Source organism: Panulirus ornatus, chromosome 28 (genome assembly GCF_036320965.1).
Source record: "Panulirus ornatus isolate Po-2019 chromosome 28, ASM3632096v1, whole genome shotgun sequence".
Taxonomy (NCBI): domain Eukaryota; kingdom Metazoa; phylum Arthropoda; class Malacostraca; order Decapoda; family Palinuridae; genus Panulirus; species Panulirus ornatus.
The window spans coordinates 16,052,576-16,066,819 of NC_092251.1; the positions used below are offsets into that span (position 1 = coordinate 16,052,576).

General features: G+C 40.3%; 1 protein-coding gene across 1 annotated transcript in view; it reads left to right on the forward strand.

Moving 5' to 3' along the window:
* Positions 1–14,244, forward strand: part of pont (RuvB-like helicase pontin) — a 152,798-nt gene that overhangs the window by 4,983 nt on the left and 133,571 nt on the right. The window contains exon 2 of the mRNA XM_071678775.1: positions 7,704–7,917. Coding sequence (XP_071534876.1) covers positions 7,777–7,917 — 141 coding nt within the window. The 5' untranslated portion in view covers positions 7,704–7,776. The remainder of the gene's footprint in view (positions 1–7,703; positions 7,918–14,244) is intronic.

The window sequence follows — 14,244 nt, forward strand, 5'->3', positions numbered from 1 at the left end:
TTAATTTGTTTATGGATGGGGTTGTTAGGGAGGTAAATGCAAGAGTTTTGGAAAGAGGGGCAAGTATGAAGTCTGTTGGGGATGAGAGAGCGTGGGAAGTGAGTCAGTTGTTGTTCGCTGATGACACAGCGCTGGTGGCTGATTCATGTGTGAAACTGCAGAAGCTGGTGACTGAGTTTGGTAAAGTGTGTGGAAGAAGAAAGTTAAGAGTAAATGTGAATAAGAGCAAGGTTATTAGGTACATTAGGGTTGAGGGTCAAGTCAATTGGGAGGTAAGTTTGAATGGAGAAAAACTGGAGGAAGTGAAGTGTTTTAGGTATCTGGGAGTGGATCTGGCAGCGGATGGAACCATGGAAGCGGAAGTGGATCATAGGGTGGGGGAGGGGGCGAAAATTCTGGGGGCCTTGAAGAATGTGTGGAAGTCGAGAACATTATCTCGGAAAGCAAAAATGGGTATGTTTGAAGGAATAGTGGTTCCAACAATGTTGTATGGTTGCGAGGCGTGGGCTATGGATAGAGTGGTGCGCAGGAGGATGGATGTGCTGGAAATGAGATGTTTCAGGACAATGTGTGGTGTGAGGTGGTTTGATCGAGTGAGTAACGTAAGGGTAAGAGAGATGTGAGAAAATAAAAAGAGCGTGGTTGAGAGAGCAGAAGAGGGTGTTTTGAAGTGGTTTGGGCACATGGAGAGGATGAGTGAGGAAAGATTGACCAAGAGGATATATGTGTCGGAGGTGGAGGGAACAAGGAGAAGAGGGAGACCAAATTGGAGGTGGAAAGATGGAGTGAAAAAGATTTTGTGTGATCGGGGCCTGAACATGCAGGAGGGTGAAAGGAGGGCAAGGAATAGAGTGAATTGGAGCGATGTGGTATACCGGGGCTGACGTGCTGTCAGTGGATTGAATCAAGGCATGTGAAGCGTCTGGGGTGAACCATGGAAAGCTGTGTAGGTATGTATATTTGCGTGTGTGGACGTGTGTATATACATGTGTATGGGGGGGGGGTTGGGCCATTTCTTTCGTCTGTTTCCTTGCGCTACCTCGCAAACGCGGGAGACAGCGACAAAGTATAAAAAAAAAAAATATATATATATATATATATATATATATATATATATATATATATATATATATATATATTTTCATACTATTCGCTATTTCCCGCGATATATATATATATATATATATATATATATATATATATATATATATATAATATATATATATATATATATATATCACCTCTTGCACCTTTCTCTTGACCTCCTGTCTCTTTCTTTTATACATCTCCCACTCAATTGCATTTTTTCCCTGCAAAAATCGTCCAAATGCCTCTCTCTTCTCTTTCACTAATAATCTTACTTCTTCATCCCACCACTCACTACCCTTTCTAATCAACCCACCTCCCACTCTTCTCATGCCACAAGCATCTTTTGCGCAATCCATCACTGATTCCCTAAATACATCCCATTCCTCCCCCACTCCCCTTACTTCCATTGTTCTCACCTTTTTCCATTGTGTACTCAGTCTCTCCTGGTACTTCCTCACACAAGTCTCCTTCCCAAGCTCACTTACTCTCACCACCCTCTTCACCCCAACATTCACTCTTCTTTTCTGAAAACCCATACAAATCTTCACCTTAGCCTCCACAAGATAATGATCAGACATCCCTCCAGTTGCACCTCTCAGCACATTAACATCCAAAAGCCTCTCTTTCGCGCGCCTGTCAGTTAACAGGCGAAACAGGTGAAAAAGAGGGCAAATGAGAGTTGGGGTGAGAAAGTATCATTAAATTTTAGGGAGAATAAAAAGATGTTCTGGAAGGAGGTAAATAAAGTGCGTAAGACAAGGGAGCAAATGGGAACTTCAGTGAAGGGCGCAAATGGGGAGGTGATAACAAGTAGTGGTGATGTGAGAAGGAGATGGAGTGAGTATTTTGAAGGTTTGTTGAATGTATTTGATGATAGAGTGGCAGATATAGGGTGTTTTGGTCGAGGTGATGTGCAAAGTGAGAGGGTGAGGGAAAATGATTTGGTAAACAGAGAAGAGGTAGTAAAAGCTTTGCGGAAGATGAAAGCCGGCAAGGCAGCAGGTTTGGATGGTATTGCAGTGGAATTTATTAAAAAAGGGGGTGACTGTATTATTGACTGGTTGGTAAGGTTATTTAATGTATGTATGACTCATGGTGAGGTGCCTGAGGATTGGCGGAATGCGTGCATAGTGCCATTGTACAAAGGCAAAGGGGATAAGAGTGAGTGCTCAAATTACAGAGGTATAAGTTTGTTGAGTATTCCTGGTAAATCATATGGGAGGGTATTGATTGAGAGGGTGAAGGCATGTACAGAGCATCTGATTGGGGAAGAGCAGTGTGGTTTCAGAAGTGGTAAGAGGATGTGTGGATCAGGTGTTTGCTTTGAAGAATGTATGTGAGAAATACTTAGAAAAGCAAATGGATTTGTATGTAGCATTTATGGATCTGGAGAAGGCATACGATAGAGTTGATAGAGATGCTCTGTGGAAGGTATTAAGAATATATGGTGTGGGAGGCAAGTTGTTAGAAGCAGTGAAAAGTTTTTATCGAGGATGTAAGGCATGTGTACGTGTAGGAAGAGAGGAAAGTGATTGGTTCTCAGTGAATGTAGGTTTGCGGCAGGGGTGTGTGATATCTCCATGGTTGTTTAATTTGTTTATGGATGGGGTTGTTAGGGAGGTGAATGCAAGAGTTTTGGAAAGAGGGGCAAGTATGAAGTCTGTTGTGGATGAGAGAGCTTGGGAAGTGAGTCAGTTGTTGTTCGCTGATGATACAGCGCTGGTGGCTGATTCATGTGAGAAACTGCAGAAGCTGGTGACTGAGTTTGGTAAAGTGTGTGAAAGAAGAAAGTTAAGAGTAAATGTGAATAAGAGCAAGGTAATTAGGTACAGTAGGGTTGAGGGTCAAGTCAATTGGGAGGTAAGTTTGAATGGAGAAAAACTGGAGGAAGTAAAGTGTTTTAGATATCTGGGAGTAGATCTGGCAGCGGATGGAACCATGGAAGCGGAAGTGGATCATAGGGTGGGGGAGGGGGCGAAAATCCTGGGAGCCTTGAAGAATGTGTGGAAGTCGAGAACATTATCTCGGAAAGCAAAAATGGGTATGTTTGAAGGAATAGTGGTTCCAACAATGTTGTATGGTTGCGAGGCGTGGGCTATGGATAGAGTTGTGCGCAGGAGGATGGATGTGCTGGAAATGAGATGTTTGAGGACAGTGTGTGGTGTGAGGTGATTTGATCGAGAAAGTAACGTAAGGGTAAGAGAGATGTGTGGAAATAAAAAGAGCGTGGTTGAGAGAGCAGAAGAGGGTGTTTTGAAATGGTTTGGGCACATGGAGAGAATGAGTGAGGAAAGATTGACCAAGAGGATATATGTGTCGGAGGTGGAGGGAACGAGGAGAAGTGGGAGACCGAATTGGAGGTGGAAAGATGGAGTGAAAAAGATTTTGTGTGATCGGGGCCTGAACATGCAGGAGGGTGAAAGGAGGGCAAGGAATAGAGTGAATTGGATCGATGTGGTATACCGGGGTTGACGTGCTGTCAGTGGATTGAATCGGCATGTGAAGCGTCTGGGGTAAACCATGGAAAGCTGTGTAGGTATGTATATTTGCGTGTGTGGACGTATGTATATACATGTGTATGGGGGTGGGTTGGGCAAACGCGGGAGACAGCGACGAAGCAAGAAAAAAAAAAAAAAAAAAAAAAAAAAAATATATATATATATATATATATATATATATATATATATATATATATATATATATATATATATATATATATTCCCTGGGGATAGGGGAGAAAGAATACTTCCCACGTATTCCCTGCGTGTCGTAGAAGGCGACTAAAAGGGAAGGGAGCGGGGGGCTGGAAATCCTCCCCTCGTTTTTTTTTTTTTTTTTTTTTCTTTGCAAAAGAAGGAACAGAGAGGAGGTCCAGGTGAGGATATTCCCTCAAAGGCCCAGTCCTCTGTTCTTAACGCTACCTCGCTATCGCGGGAAATAGCGAATAGTATGAAAAAAAAAAAAAAAAAAAGAAATATATATATATATATATATATATATATATATATATATATATATATATATATATATATATATGTGTGTGTGTGTGTGTGTGTGTGTGTAATTATTTCATTACCTAAATAACCTGACCCTCTCCCTTGGAAGTGCCACTAAAACGGACCCCCCCCTCAGCACGGAGGGAGGCCAGGCTTGCCACAAATTCCCTTTGGAAATGGCTTCTCCTCCCAGACCGCCTTCATGACCTGACTCTCCTGCCTCTTATGTGCCCGGGGCATCACCCTTAGTGGGGCAGTCAGGCAGTGTGTATTGGCCATGTGACTCAAGCCGCCCTTAAGGCGTCTCCTCCGTCAGTAGAAGTACCAACGCGACCCCCGGGTCAGTCCTCTTCCCGCCAGGTGTCCTTGTGATGCCTCATCTGCAACGTCACAACTCTCGTGTGACATCGCCTTCGCCCGCGTCACGAGCAGCTACTGTAACAACAAGGAATCCACGCCCACGCCCCTCCTGCAACCCCAGCACACCCCAGGAACAGTGTAACAAGCCTCGCCCACGGCACTCCTGCAACCCCAGGAACAGTGTAACAAGCCTCTCCCACGGCACTCCTGCAACCCCAGGAACAGTGTAACAAGCCACGCCCACGGCACTCCTGCAACCCCAGGAACAGTGTAACAAGCCTCGCCCACGGCACTCCTGCAACTCCAGCACACCACAGGAACAGTGTAACAGTGTTACTCCACTTCCCACTTGGGTTCTCCTTGATCCTAGTCCTGCCATTCCAGTAGTACATTGTACCTTATCCAGTAAAACACTGTTGTTATTGTTGTTGTTTACGTATGCATCTCTCTGTCCCATTCCCACACCAGTTGAACCAATTAAGTACATCCGCTAAAGCTGTAATCTGAAATTAGACATGCATAACAACAAGGCTCATTGAACTAGAAGTTTGGCCCATCTGTCAAACTACATCGTAAGTCAAGTGTCCTCCATTATCCATGGCAAATCACATTAGATTGTTGTTATTGTATACCTGCCTGGCTACCAGTTATATGCCACCCCTTCCCTAAATCAGCAGCAGGTGCAAGGAAATGCCAGTGTGTCTGAGGTGGTAATTCTGCCAACACTGAACACTTCATAAATTGATATCTGCTTCTTCCTCTATAGCAACGAAGCCCCTTCTTACACATGACCTTCCTCATTACAATATGTAAATTTCATGAATTTTACGTAGCATTTTATGTTTATGTGACCGCAAATTGGGCATATGCAATTAAACATATAAATGCTGGTTGTAGAGTCTTATAAATAAGAAATACAACAATGATTTATATATAGTTTCACAATGATGACAGGAAACCATTGCAATACACCATGAGCAACGGCCATTGTCAGTTTATGGAGTGTGAAAATTGGCAGATTCACCAATCTAACCAAAATGGTAAATCTAATGCATGTGTCGATTTTTGGAATGTGATATATTTGCCAGTGCCATAATAAGATTTCAAGAAATTCACATTGATGGTAATCAGGTGGGTCCACTGCATAAATCCTGCATATCGATTTCTGAAATGTGCAATATGACGCTGTTATCCAGTATTATGGTATCCTACTGAATGTTCCTAGTTTAGAATTCCATATCTGAAAAATGCTTTAGCAAAATGTTATAGATTTTACAGTAATGATAATAAGAGACTTATTGTTAAGGTACAGACTGTACTAGGATTTTCATTCATTCTGTGTTATAATCAATTTTCACGAAACATTTTTATTTCTATGTACTGAATGTTATTCTAATTGGTGCCACTGAAGTGATATTTCATGCTTATGTTGACTTCAGTGTGTCATAATTGGAAAATCGTTCTGTAAAATGGCATTTCATTAACAATTATGGCGGATCGGGAGGCATGAAGTAACTAGTGTACTCTATCAATGATTAATGAAGGATATCGATTTATGGAGTGTGCACTATGACAGATCACTTATTATGGGTTATTATTTGCTGCGGTTATACTGCTGTGCCAAAAATGGAAAATGGTAGATTGAGATGTGAGAGTAAGAGTAATGACTGGTTATGCCTCATGGACAGTGGGGTCATCTGTAAACATGTATTGCAAGGCCACTGCCTTAACCAAAGTGGTATATCCTTGCATATGCCCATATTGGAGTGTCATAACTAGTAAATTATACAGTAATTACTTACAATGTTGTAATTTAAGCAGGTCTATTATAAAGCATCCATTTTTTTTTTTTTTGTGGTCGTTAATGAGATATGTTGATCATTGAAGTGTGCAGTATGACAGACTCGCCAAGTTCTCAAATATAATATTCTATAGAATATGGCCATTTTGGGGTGTCATAACTAAATTCTACAGTAAAATATCATGGTATGTACACATTGTAACCAAGGTCTACCGAATCATTGTGATTTGTGGATATTTATGGGATTTTCATTATAATCTTATTCAACTTCGTCACACAAGTCTCCTTTCCAAGCTCACTTACTCTCACCACTCTCTTTCCCCATCATTCTCTCTTCATTTTTGAAAACCTCTACAAATTTTTACCTTCGCCTCCACAAGATAGTGATCAGACATCCCTCTCAGCACACTTACATCCAAAAGTCTCTCTTTTACACGCCTGTCAATTAACATGTTATTCAATAATGCCCCTTGACCATGTCTCCTACTCACATACGTGTACTTATTTATATCTCTCTTTTCAAACCAGGTATTCCCGATCACCAGTCTGTTTTCAGCACAAATCCACAAGCTCTTCACAATTTCTATTCACAACACTGAATACCCCATGTGCACTAATTATACCCTCAACTGCCACATTACTCACCTTCGCTTGTAAATCACTCATCACTAATACCTGGTCCCATGCACCAAAGCTGCTGGCACACTCACTTAGCTGCTCCCTAAACACTTGCCTCTCATGATCTTTTTTCTCATGACTTGGTGCATAGGCATCAATAATCACCCATGTCTCTCCATCCACTTTCAGTTTTACTCACATCAATCTAGAATTTACTTTCTTACATATCACACACACTCCCACATTTCCTGCTTCAGAGATAGTGCTACTCCTTCCTTAGCTCTTGTCCTCTCACTAACCCCGGAATTAACAAACCATTCTTCACCTTTACCCTTGAGCTTCGTTTCACGTAGAACCAGTACATGCAGGTTCTCTCCCCCACCCCTCAAACTTTTAAGTATTATTACGATAATTGTATCTTCTTTTTTCTTTATATTGCAGACACTTCCATACCCTCCCATTTTCTGGCCACACTGATGTGTTCCTAGAATAATTGCCAATTATGGCCCATTTGGAAGTGGGTATTGTTATATATCCAATCTTCTTTTTCATGTTTTTGTGCTTATTCCTTGTTATTTTCATATTTCATTTAGCAGTACACTGCAAGACCTTCTGTGCTTCTCAGTATATTTTCGTATGTATTTTTTTTATATCTTTGTCATAAATTCCCATCTTCCAAGGCAATGTTGCAGACTTGGTTTATCTAAAATGAAAAGGGACAAAATAACAGGGTCTTTTTTGTTTGTTCGCTAGTAATTTTAAGCGCCATTCACAAGAAACAGCTTTAACTTAGCGTCATCTAATGTGCGCCAGACTAACAACAACTGCTCGTATTGCAGGAAGCACACGCGTTAAGTGCGCTGTGAAAGGACCGAAGTAAAGGAATAGGTTTGAGTGCAATATATCTTCAAGATGAAAATTGAAGAGGTTAAGAGTACGACCAAAACACAACGAATTAACGCTCACTCTCATGTGAAAGGACTTGGGTTGAGGGAAGATGGTGCGGCTGAGCCCTCTGCTGCTGGTCTTGTAGGCCAGACCCAGGCTAGAGAGGTGAGGTTTTAATGTCATTATGGTAATTTGACAACTTATTCATCATCACCATTAGATTTTTGTTAATGTGTTGTGAAGTGTTAGTGAATGTTAGGGAAAATTTGGGGGAATTTGAAAATATGTAAGAAACTCCTGAAATTTCAGCAACACATTAAAACACACCAGTCTTCCATAACTTCAAATGTTATGATGCATGGTGGCAGTCACTTGGATATTAAAAAGGCATTTCTTTCCTTCACTGCAGGTTTTGTATTTCAGATTTAATCAGCTTTTATATCAACATATGAACCGAATTAATCCTTGTAGAATCTGAACTAGTGTCAGGTGAATGTTGTTTGTCAGCTGTCAGCAAGATGGTAATTTTTCTAATGACCTTGTGCTATGTGCACGAATGTTTGAAAATGACATTGAGATGCTAAAAGTATTACAAAAGTATTAGGAACAATTTCAACTGTTCCTTTTAACCCAGTTTCCCTGTGTTTGAAAGCCCAGAGCACATTACAAGAACTTTAGATTGATAGAGTTGTGGATGTTACACCTAAAATCCCTCACTTTTGTGTTAGCACTGTAAGACATCCATTTGTACCTCCTTCATTAAAATCTGCCCTCTAGGAAACATATATCCGTAATGCAAAATTTTACCAAAAATTGGTAATTCAGTTATTAGATGTCAGCTGGATCTTCAGAATTCTTGCTTAATGTCATCCAGTAACCAATATGATAGTTGGAATAGAATGACATTAAATTTGTTTGTTAGGGAACACGTGTGTTTTTTGACAACAAACATCGTTTTCACAGTGCTCAATTATAGCTGTGATATATGGTATACTTGGACGCTAAGTGGCTTGTAGTAGGACTGGAAAACTACGAACACAAGAAGTGATTTGCAGTAGAACTGGTAAAATACAACTGTTAAGCTATAGGAAACCTGGTCAGCTAATGAAATTCTTTTTATTAAAAGCAGTCTCACTTTTTTGCATATATTTTTGTGATTTTGTTTTGTGTTCTGCATCATCAAGTTGCAATACCATCCTTATGTTTCCCAGGTCTATATCACTTTTACTAAGTATAAGAAGTTCATTGGTATGTATTTTTTCTAAATCTATTAGTTATTTCTGTGATCCCCTTAAACTGGAACTTTACCTAAACAAGCTTCATATTTTGTGATTTTATTCTAGAATTGTAATGTGTTTAGGGTAGAGAAAACATGAGATGAGCAGTGTGATGTGAAGCATTTTATTATATTTGTAATATTTTTTGTTTTTTTCTAGAGCTACCTCGCACACATGCGGGGGGAGGGGATTGTCATTTCATGTGTGGCGGGGTGGCGACGGGAATGAATAAGGGCAGACAGTATGAATTATGTACATGTGTATATATGTGTATGTCTGTGTGTGTATATATATGTATACGTTGAGATGTTTAGGTATGTATATGTGCGTGTGTGGACGTGTATGTATATACATGTGTATGTGGGTGGGTTGGGCCATTCTTTTGTCTGTTTCCTTGCGCTACCTCACTAACGCGGGAGACAGTGACAAAGTATAAGAAATAGAATATAAGTAGATTTTTTTTCTTTTTTTTCTTTTTTTGCTTTGTCGCTGTCTCCCACGTTTGTGAGGTAGCGCAAGGAAACAGACGAAAGAAATGGCCCAACCCACCCCCATACACATGTATATACATACACGTCACACACACAAATATACATACCTACACAACTTTCCATGGTTTACCCCAGACGCTTCACATGCCCTGATTCAATCCACTGACAGCACGTCAACCCCGGTATACCACATCGATCCAATTCACTCTATTCCTTGCCCTCCTTTCACCCTCCTGCATGTTCAGGCCCCGATCACACAAAATCTTTTTCACTCCATCTTTCCACCTCCAATTTGGTCTCCCACTTCTCCTCGTTCCCTCCACCTCCGACACATATATCCTCTTGGTCAATTTTTCCTAACTCATTCTCTCCATGTGCCCAAACCATTTCAAAACACCCTCTTCTGCTCTCTCAACCACACTCTTTTTATTTCCACACATCTCTCTTACCCTTACGTTACTTACTCGATCAAACCACCTCACACCGCACATTGTCCTCAAACATCTCATTTCCAGCACATCCATCCTCCTGCGCACAACTCTATCCATAGCCCAAGCCTCGCAACCATACAAAATTGTTGGAACCACTATTCCTTCAAACATACCCATTTTTGCTTTCCGAGATAATGTTCTCGACTTCCACACATTCCTCAAGGCTCCCAGGATTTTCGCCCCCTCCCCCACCCTATGTTTCACTTCCGCTTCCATGGTTCCATCTGCTGCCAGATCCACTCCCAGATATCTAAAACACTTTACTTCCTCCAGTTTTTCTCCTTTCAAACTTTCAAACTTGACCCTCAACCCTAGATATATAGATATAAATATAGATATAAATGATTTTTTGATATTGAATAAGGTGATTGGAAAAAGTTTCCGTTCTGCAGCTCCACAGAAATAAGTAATAGATTTGGATGAAGTACGTTTTATATTGAGTACATTTGATATAGTGCAAGGGAGCTGGTGTATTGTTGCTCTTAGGAACACATGGTTTAGATACTCACAAAATTGCCAGAACTCTGAAGCTGAGGGAAATTGTGAGAATAAGAACAAAGGAAATATTGGAAATTTATCACATACTAACTTAAATCAAACCTAGCTTAACCTAACCAGACTTAACTAACCTAATACAGGACATAATATACAAACACGATACCTTACAGTACCTTAATTGTGACCATATTGTGACTTAAGCTTGTATTGTTTCTCCTTTTGCACCTAGGCTGTAGATTTGCAATGTAAATTTGTCCAAGGTTTGCACCAAGTAAAAGTTATATGGCAACAGTTATTGTATATTTCACCAAGAGCACAGTCATTTTACCTAGGTGTTGTGAACCTTGATATTACTGAAGTTCCAACACGTCCATCACACCCTAAGCATTCTTCATTATTTAAAACTCAGAAATTGCTGCCAAAAAAATGGACAACTCAATAGAAGTAGACATGCTCAAATTATATGCAGATGTTAATTAAATATATCATTCAATTTTTTACAACTATTTGATAATGTAAATGATTAAGTATTATGTAATGGTATTGACGAGTACAAATTTCAGTGGGGAATCTTTTATGCTCATGACATCACAGCCTTAAACATTTACACCAAGCAGAAGAATCTCCTGAACAATTCAGGTAAAGAATTGAAACAGTAAAATGCCGAAGGTTATTAAAAACGTTCATATTGAAATGCATAATATTTAGTTTATCATTCATTGTAACTGTGTTTATTTTAGAACCTTATGCATTAGGGTTGGGATATAGCATGAGATAGTTAACAGAAAAGTATGCATGGTACAGGTACACCACCGAATTTCTGGCAACTGATGGTTCAGCACCTTCTTTAGTCCAGGCAAAGTTATGTGGGGGAACTTGAAATTACTGCGGCCACCAGACTAGTTTACTGGGCGGCCACAGATGGCATTGTGTGTAGGATGTGCTTATTTACATTCTTTACACTACTCTTTGGTGGTGATACTGCAATTCTGTGAGATTCTTAGCTTATTTTGCTTAAATTCAACCCAAGCTATGGCTTCTGAGACATATGAGAGTGCCATTCGTGGTGTCAAACATAAACACCAATCCATATCAATCCAAGATAAAGGAGAACTCTTGAAAAATGGACCATGGTGTTTCGATGCATAAGCTGTGTGACAGCTACAGTATTGGTTTATCAACTGTTTATGATATAAAGAAGCAAAGGGAGAAAATATTGAAATTCTGTGCAAATCCAAGAAGCAAATGATGATTAGAAAAACTATGAAAGATGTTAAGAGCACTGAGCACGATTGAGTGATGATGGAATGGTTTCGACAGTGTTGGAATGATGGAGTGGACTTGTCAGGTAGCATGATAATGGACCAGGCTAAGTTGTTCCATAGAAAATTGAAATTACAGCATGAGCATGACTATAGTGAAGGATGGCTTCAAAGATTCAAGAAGCATCATGAAATTTCCATGAATAAAGTGTGTGGAGAAAAGTGGCCTGCAAACCACGAAGGATCTGCTAAGTATGTGGACAAATTTACAAAACTTGTAGCTGATGAGCACCTCAGTCCTGAACAGGTGTATAATGCATATGAAACTGCATTATTCTGGCGATGCACACTTAGGAAAACACTAACAACAGAAGACAAAGAAGACCCCACAGGTTTCGAACAGGGGTGTATCTAGGGGAAATGTTGCCCCTGGCAAGCACTGAAATTGCGCTCTGGTCCAAACATATGACACCAATATTTTTTATTTTTATTACCTCCACCAAGGAGATTATGTTTTTACTGGTGTTTGTTTGTCTGTGAGCAACTTTCAACAAAGGTTATGAACAAATTTTGATAAAATTTTCAGGGAAAGTCAGAAATGACGCAAGGACCAATTGATTAGCTTTTGGGAGTGATCTGAATCTTTGTCTGGATCCAGGATGCCATTACGCCACTGGCACCCTGCTTCAAGTGGCGCCCAGGGCACCTACCCTACCTGCCATACCCTAGATACACCACTGGATTCAAACAATATAAGGACAGACTTTTTACCATCTTGGGATGCTCAAACATTTAATATTTGTTTGATTTAGATTTCGAGCAGTCCATGGTATACTTTAGATACGTGGGAGATGTATAGTTAGTGGGTTAGAGGTGGGTTGATGAATTATTATTACATGACCATGGCAAAATGGTTGATCTGACAAGGCTTTGGAACCAAGGGTGCTGGAAAATCAGTGGTGTACCTGTATTGAATTGTGCTGTATCTTGATATCTGCTTCCAAGTGAATAAGGCGTTAGGTCCCTTGGTAGAAAAATATATAGACTCAAAACTATGTAGATAATGTAATTGTATACCAGATATGACTCAAAATGTTATCCAAGCAGTGAAAGCAATGTATTACTCAGAAAATGATAGGCATGTATCTGCCTGCTTGTGATGTCCACATTTTGGGGGACTTTGGGATAAGCTGTGAAAGATTTTCTTGTTTACACTTTCTGAATGTGTAGATGATTATTAGTTCATGGATTAAGAACCTACTGAAGAGAATTATGTAGAAAGGGATATGGTGCCTAAGAAATGATGGAATGCATGTATAATGATGCTATGTAAAGGCAAGGGGAACAAAGGTGTGTGTTCAAACTACAGAGGTATAATATTGTTGAATGTACAACTGGTAAGGTGTATGGAAGAGTGGTGATCAAGAGGGTAAAGGCATGTTCAGAGCATCAAACTGGGAAGGAACAATGTGGTTTCAGGTGTGGTAGAGGATGTTTGGATCAAGTGTTTGCTTTAAAGAATGTGTGAGAAACATTTGAGAGAGAATTATTTGTATGTGGCATTTCTGGATGTGAAGATATGATAAGGGTGGACAGAAATGTGCTGTGGAAGGTCTTACAAATGTATAGTGAGGGAGGAAAGCTACTAGAAGCAGAGAAGTTTTTATCAAAAGTGTTAGGCATGTGTGTGAGCAGGTAGAGAGGAAGGTGAGTAACCCCTGGTGTAGGTGGATCTGGAGTAGGGGTTTGTGATGTCACCAAGGCTGTTTGATTTGTGTAAAGATACGGTGGTAAGGGAGGTTGTATAAATACAAGTGTCTTGGAGAGAGGGGTGAGTACGCAGTCTGTAGGGGGTGAAGGGGGCCTAGGAAATGAGTCAGTTGTTGTTTGCTGATGACAGATTTGAATGAGAAACTGCAGTTGTTGTTGTTTGAGTGAATGTGAACAAAAGTAAGGATTAGCTTTAGCAGGGCAGAGGGACAGGTTAGCCAGGGATATGAGATTAGATGAAGAAAATTTTGAGGGAGTGGAGCATTGTAGATACCTAAGGGTGGAGATGGCAGCAAGTGGAACCTTGGAACTTGAAGTGAATCATAGGATGGTTGAGCACTGAAGCTCTGGGAGCATTGAGGAATTTGTGGAAAGAGAAAGCATTAATTAGATGGGTGAAAATAGGTATATATGAGGGTATAGTAGTCTCAGCATTGTTGTATGGATGTGAGGCCTGGGCTGTAAACGAGAATGTGCAAAGAAGGGTGGAGGTGTTGGAAATTATTTATTATTTTGCTTTGTCGTGTGGTGGGAGGTGGTTTGATCAAGTATATGATTAAAGGGTGAGAGAGAGGTGTGGTAATAACTAGATAGTGGTTGAGAAAGCTGAAGAGGATGGCAGCATTGGTTTGGAAATTTGTGGAAAATGAGTGAGGAGAGGTTGACAAAGTGGATATATGTTTCGGAAGATGGAGGGGAAATT